Here is a 7,200-nt window from a genome sequence, read left to right as displayed (position 1 = left end):
CGGGGCCGGCGCCCGCCCCCTCCGCTGCCCTCCCCTCGGGCTGGATTGATCACAGCTCTGTATTCCGAAGCACGCGCCGGGCGCATTCCAGATCGAGAGCGCGACAGAAAACCAGGCGGCGGTGGCCACGGGCAAAATCGAGCCGGATGGGCAGCGTTTACGTGTAGTATTTATAGCGAAAGAAATTAAATTATAGCGAAACGTAGTGCTCTTGGCCCTTGACCTCGGGATTAACCCTTACAGCGCCCTCCTAGTGCCGCTAGTAACGGGGAGAAGGGTTACCCCCACCTTCCAGGCCTATTTCCAGCCCTTTACGTTGCCTCCTCCCTCAGAGACAGAGGGGAGAGTAATTAAGTCCAACTTGGCGGTCCAGCCGCTGTTGGTTAGAAGCTAGGCCTGATTGCAACCCGCCCGGCGTCCATGCCTAGGGACACAAGTGCTAGGGAACCACCCTGGATGGACAGCCTGGTTTCCACTCTTCCAGCACAGTGGGGCAGGGCACCCCTCCCCATTGGACTGGCAAACACCGTTCTGGCCTGTCCCTCCTTTTCCCTGCTTGGGGCTTAGCCACCTGGCTGGTTTCACCCAAAGCCAATTTGTCACTGTGCCCTGGGGCTGTGATGTTTAGGGGTTCCCTTCCTGGGGCAGGTGGGCGGTGGGGGGAGGAGGGAGTCAGAGTACCATGCCTACACATTTGGAGCCAGCAAAAAGCCACCTCTCCAGTGACAAACTTGACTTTACACAGGATGCAAACACATACACATCTCTCTATCCTGGCGGCTTCTACCTCTGCTCACAGGCCATGCTTGCCGCTTATTTAAGGATATGTCCCCTAATGATTTAGTTTTGAGTCTATCAATATTTTACAGTGGAGAAGGGAATGACGCCTCGCTGTGATCATAATTTAATTATAATAGATGGGTTACTGCCTCCTCCATCCAGTTCTTCAGAGCTGACTCAGAGGGGAGACGTCCTTACTTTTGTTGTTGAGAGGAGGCATGGCCCCCAAGTCACCACAGTCCTTCCTCCTTCCATACCCCCTCCTCTTCTGTGCTGGGGTCCAGGACTCATATGGGTGGGAGTTAAGTGGGGTTAGGGTGTCCCAGCTGCCTCCATTCTGTCCACACTGATGGGGGGGGGGAGGAAGGGTCAACCAAGGAGGAGGGGCATCAAGTTAGACTCCTTATTTGGGGGGGGGTTGTATTTGGCCGGAGTCACTGTTCAGAAGTTCTGTTCCCCCCTCCTCCTCTCTCTCTTTCCCTCTTCCCTTTTCACACTCTTCTCTTCTTCCATCTATCCATCATGTCCATCCTTACCTTCTCTCTAATCTCCTTCTCATTCTCCCCTTAGCTTTACCATCCCTCCTCATCCTCCCCACTCTCCTCCCCACTTCCTCCCCTTTCTTCTCTCCTCCCCCATCCATCCTCCCCTCCTCTCTCAATCTGCCCTTCCTCGCCATTTCCCCTCCTGCGCTTCCTCCTTTTCTCTTTCTGCGCCCCTCCCAATCCTCTCCGTTCTCCTCTTCCTGGCCCTGTCCTTCCTCCTTCTTCTTTTCTATCTTCCAGTTCGTTGGGACACTTCTCCCCTTTCTCCTCCTCGTTTTCTATCCCTTCCTTCTCGCTCTCTTCCACCTCCCTCTGCTGCCACCGCTCGCTGCCGCCCGCAGCCCGGGAGAGGCGGCTGGGAGAGAAGCCCTTGTAGTTTTAAATTCAATGTGACAGTTTCGGAAAGAGCGGATGATGAATCTCCCATTATTGGATCAGTCTATTTGCCGCTCAATGTCTCTCTGTAATTGGAGCAACATCACTTTAAAGGTTCAGAGAGTACAGCATTTCTGGTGAAAAATCCCCACAACACGCCGGCGAATGTTTTAAAGGGAAATCTATTAGAAGGAGGCGAGGGGCGGGAGCGGCGGGGGCAAGAGTGGGGGGCTCGCCGGGGGCCCCCGGCCGGCCGAGCGCGGCGGTGCCCCTCCCTCCCCACCCCGTCTTGTTGTGACAGCTCCTGATACTGTTTATGGAGGTGCGTGTCAGGTATAATTAGCAATCGATATGGAAAACGTTTCCTTGCACCCAGCACGCCTCTGACGTCAGAGCCGATTAGCGCTTCTTATTGGTCCCAAATTCCCCGGGCCGCGGCTAATTATCGAGAGCTTGATGTTGATAAAGTAAAGCGGCGGAGCGCGGGCCGAAGCATGTGTAGGGCTCCGGGCCCCTATCCCCGCCGCCGCCGTCCGCGCCCCCGCGCCCCGCCGGCCCCGCGCGCGAGATGATGGACGGTCGCCTCCTGGAGCACCCGCATGCCCAGTTTGGGGGCTCGCTGGGCGGCGTGGTGGGCTTCCCCTACCCGCTGGGCCACCACCACGTGTACGAGCTGGCCGGCCACCAGCTGCAGTCGGCCGCCGCCGCCGCCGCCGCGGCCTCAGTGCCCTTCTCCATCGACGGCCTGCTCAGCAGCTCGTGCGCTGCGGCCGCCGCCTCGGTGGTCAACCCTACACCGCTGCTGCCAGCCGCCTGCGGGGTGGCGGGCGACAGTCAGCCCTTCAAGCTTGCAGGTAGGCTGGAGGCGGGGACGTGAGGGAACACAGCGGGGGGTCTCGGGGTGGAGAACACCGGCTGGTCAGGGACTAGCCACCCACTCCTCCGTGCGTCCCTCACCCGAGGTGGGTGCAAGCGGGGCGAACATCTGGCGGGTGGCTGAGCCTTGCAGCGTCCTGTGCGTGCCCGCAGACTCCGGGGATCCAGACAAGGAGAGCCCGGGCTGCAAACGGAGACGCACCCGCACCAACTTCACCGGCTGGCAGCTGGAAGAGCTGGAGAAAGCGTTCAACGAGAGCCACTACCCGGACGTGTTCATGCGCGAGGCGCTGGCGCTGCGTCTGGACCTGGTCGAGTCCCGAGTTCAGGTAAAGGCCTGTGTTGCCCAAAGAGTCCGCTGTCCCGCACTGGGCGTGCAGAGCACTGTGAGGCAGGGCCGCCTTTGTTCTTAGTGACGGGAGGTGGTTCCAGACTCCGCGCTGATGGCCAGGGTGGGGATTGTGAGGGTTGGACCTCTTCCATCATCTAAAGGTGAGTAACTTGGAGAAAGCCAAGGTGATTTGGAAGAGATCTTGGTAGTGCCCCCAGTAGCCACTGCAGTGGCTGCGTTCGACCCGGGGAAGCTGGGTGTACGTTTGGCTGCGGCTGGGTGCCAGGTCTGAAAAGGGCCAAGGCTGAGGAGGCTCTGGGAAAGTCCTCCAGGAAGGAACAAAGTGCGCCGGGGCCTGGGTATCTCAGCGGAGGCTCTCTCTCAGCCCCGAAGCAGATAGATCTGTTTAACGCTGGGCTGTGAAATATTACGATAGAAACACATATTTATCCATCGCCTTGCAGATCGGGGAGGGGCATTCGAAAAAGAGGAGGTGGAAACTTACAGAGCTAACACATTGGAAAAGAGGGGAGTTTTTTTTTAAAAGGTGTCTGAATTAAAAGCCCTCTTCCATTAAATTCCTTCCTTCCAACCCTCTTCGTTATTTGATTTCATGCGGAGCCAGGAGATAGTTTTTTTTTTTTTTAATGCAGCGTCAATTTGGTGAAATAAAATTCCAAAATAATGCCTGCTTTCCTAGAGTACAGAAGCCTTGGGTTCTGTGTCGTGGTGGGTACCTGGGGTGGTGGCAGACCCTGGCAAAATAGCACCCATAGTTTTGCTTGAAATGATATTTGAGTCCTGGGCTTTGGCCTGGCCTGTTCGCTTTTGAAATCTCTTTATCCAATTTGTTCTGTGCCTTACGTGAAGTCCCAATCTCTTCATTTCCCTTCTAATATGATAGTAATTTCTGGTGATGAGGCAACCTGGAATTTGCACACACACACACACACACACACACACACACACACACACACACCTAAAGAAGTTTTGAAAAAGAAAAGAAAGCAGTTATAGCTCCCCGGGTTTTGGGCTTAGTCTCCCAGACTTCCTCCCACCAAGCTCCTTTTGAGCCCGGTCTGGTGTGCAATGGTGCCAACTTTATAAGGCCCCAACAAAGCACTTAAATTGCCACCTTCTGCTGGGGATGGTAGCCCTGCCCAGGGCTCTGGGGGTTCAGTTCAGGGAGTAGTGATCTTGGGAGCTATCATGATCTTAAAATCATTGCTGGCTGTCCCACACAAGGCCTGCGGAGAGATGGAGAAGTCCAGAGCATTTCTACTCTCCCAAGGGGCCTAGTGGGCAGCCTGGGGCCTGCTTACACACCTTGAAGCATTCCCATACCAGGCCAAAGCTGGGCTACTTTGGAAAGGTTCTGTGGTCCCTGGCCAGGCCCTATATAAAGAAGGTCGTGTACCTGTGGGCCATTGAAGGTCCATCCAAATTGGGCTTCATAGGCCCTTCCTGATGAAAAAGTACCCAGATTTCCCTTCAAGGGAGACCCTGAAATGGGGACGAACGCCCCCCCCCCAAAACAGGTGCGGAGGGCTGCCGGGCCAGCACAGTCTTTCCTGCTCACCACCAGGCCAGGCCCCTTAAAACTGTGAGACGCCAGCGAAGCCCCCCCCCACCAGGAACTCTCGACAGTGCGGGGCGCACCGGCCTTGCCTGAGGAAGGGGCACTTCCCTGGGGCCCAAGGTGAGAAGTCAGAGCGGGAAGCTGGCCACGAGGCCCCATCTATGCTCCTTCCGGGTGGATGAGATGCTGGCCCGAAGCTGCAACCCAAATGTCGGCATCCCAGGGTCGGTGGAGAGCGTATCTTGGCTCCCGCTGCTCCCGCAGGAGCTGAGGTCGCTCAAGTCGGCCTGGGGGCGTGCATGGGAGACCCGCAGCACCCGCGGAGGGCTAGCCAGCCTGATCGTACCCTTCCTTCCCTCCTCCCTGTCCGGCTATTCTAGGTCTGGTTCCAAAACCGCCGGGCCAAGTGGAGGAAGAAAGAGAATACCAAGAAGGGTCCGGGCCGGCCGGCCCACAACTCGCACCCGACCACGTGCAGCGGGGAGCCCATGGACCCAGAGGAGATCGCTCGAAAGGAATTGGAGAAGATGGAGAAGAAGAAACGCAAACATGAGAAGAAACTGCTCAAGAGTCAGAGCCGCCACCTGCACTCTCCCGGTGGCTTGTCCCTGCACAGCGCGCCGAGCTCTGATAGCGACAGCGGCGGCGGAGGCCTGTCTCCAGAGCCACCAGAGCCGCCACCGCCTGCTGCCACGGCCAAGGGCCCTGGAGCGCACGGCTCAGGCGTCGCGGGTTCTGCTCCTGTACCTCCTGGCGAGCCACCCGCGCCTGGCACCTGCGACCCGGCCTTCTACCCGAGCCAAAGAAGCGGCGCCGGCCCGCAGCCGAGGCTAGGGCGCCCTGCGGACAAGGACGCGGCCTCTTGCGGGCCCGGAGCGGCGGCTACTGCCGGCCTGCCTAAAGCTAGCCCGTTCAGCGTAGAGAGCCTATTGTCCGACTCGCCACCGCGCCGCAAAGCCATTCCAGCCAACGCTGCGGCTACCGCAGGGCTGGACTTCACGCCGGGGCTGCCGTGCGCACCGCGGACCCTGATTGGCAAGGGCCACTTCTTGCTCTATCCCATTACGCAGCCCCTCGGCTTCCTGGTACCACAGGCAGCTCTCAAGGGCGGAGCAGGCCCTGAGTTGGTGCCCAAGGACGCGCCCCCTGCACCGCCCGCGCCGCCCGCACCACCCGCGCAGGCCAGCTTCGGGGCCTTCCCTGGATCTGGAGGCGCTGCGGACCCGGCCTTCTCCAGTCGCAGTCCAGAGGTTGTTGCCTCCCCCGGGCCACCGGCTCCCGCGCCTTTCCGAGACCTAGCAGCTGCGGCAGCTGAGAGCGGTGCTGGGGGCTGCGCGGACGTGGGGACCGTCTGCCCCGCGGCCCCGCCGCCCCCGCCCCTCGAAACGTCGCCGGGCCCGGGACCCAGAGCCCCTAGCCCACCCGGGGAGCCAGCCACCTGCGGCGCCGCCGAGCCAGGCGCTGCGACAGGACCCAGCCCGCCCGAGGGCGAGGAGGTGGATATGGACTGAGCTGGGGACTGCGGCTGGAAGAGGCGCTTAGCCGGCCGTGCCTGCTCCGTCAGGCCCAGACTCCCAACGAATCAGGTGATCGGCTCTTAGAGACGTTGCTTTTCCCTCCTGCTTTTTGTTTTTTTTTTTTCCCTTTTATTATTATTTTTAAAGGCAAACGAAAACGCTGTGTCGATGGGGACCAAGGCAGCAGCTGCAGGTCCTGGGGTGAGGTCCCCTCCGAAAGGAGCAAAAGACCCCGTATCTTCCTAACCCACAAGAACCCCACAACGAGAATCCTCAGCCTTGTAAAATGCAAAATGTCTAAGAATATTTATATATGTACCACTTTTTATAAATAAAGCTGATCAAACGCAAACTCTGGGCTCCATCGTTTTAAAATTTGGGGCTGCTCCTCCTACCTCGCCCTCCACCTCCCAAGGACCCACTCCTCTCTTGGAGGGTGGGCCGGAGAGGGGATTCCACACCTCCCCCCAGGTCGGAGCTCTGCGCTTCCTTTTGTGTGCGTGTGTTTGTGTTTTCTGATTGAACAAATGTATGCAACCTCAGCTCAGCTTCCTCTCTCCGATCCACCCCCGAGATCCCCCCTCCTACCCTGCGCCACCTCCCCCCCTCACGTTCATAGACACACACACACACACACACACACCACCCCCGCGCGCCCCCGCGCGAACCCCCGCACACTGGCACACGCCGGGGGCGCGCGGCGCGGGGTGACGGGAGCCGGGGGCTGCAGAGGGCCGGGCCGCTGGGCTCCTGCAGAGTTTTGATATGAAAGTAATTATTTTCCGGTGGCGGCTGCGGGGACTGGGTTTCTTGCCCAAAGGGTTATTATACATTACCGATTTCTAGTGATATGAAATCACATAAACTTCCTACAATAATAGAATTAGCATGAAAGGCTGGGGTGTCAAATTGAAATTGGAGAATAATAGCGCCGGCAGCTGGGGGAGTGCGTGCGCATATTGGAGCGGAGATGGGGGATCGTGGGGCGGAATTTTCATGAGCTGCACTCTTTGTCAGCGCGCTTGTAGCGGGCTATATTAAGATAGATGCCCAATGATATCCCTCATTGTTCTGTCGCTTATATTGATGTTGCTGCGTTATCAGCCTATTGATCATGTGTCGCCTGTAATAGGACAGGCGCCGCCAACGCGCCTCTTTACAAAAGCAGAGCACATTTGTTCTAATAGGGTCCGCGTC

General features: G+C 58.3%; 1 protein-coding gene across 1 annotated transcript; it reads left to right on the top strand.

Moving 5' to 3' along the window:
* The first annotated feature begins 2,241 nt into the window (after positions 1-2,241).
* On the top strand, positions 2,242-6,121 carry Uncx (UNC homeobox). The gene is made up of 3 exons (XM_051161124.1): positions 2,242-2,554; positions 2,730-2,905; positions 4,867-6,121. Exons 1-3 carry the CDS (start codon positions 2,269-2,271, stop codon positions 5,995-5,997), a joined length of 1,593 nt encoding a protein of 530 aa, XP_051017081.1. The 5' UTR covers positions 2,242-2,268; the 3' UTR covers positions 5,998-6,121.
* The last annotated feature ends 1,079 nt before the right edge of the window (positions 6,122-7,200 follow it).

Source organism: Acomys russatus, chromosome 19, assembly GCF_903995435.1.
Source record: "Acomys russatus chromosome 19, mAcoRus1.1, whole genome shotgun sequence".
NCBI lineage: Eukaryota > Metazoa > Chordata > Mammalia > Rodentia > Muridae > Acomys > Acomys russatus.
This window is presented reverse-complemented; position numbering and strand designations above follow the sequence as displayed.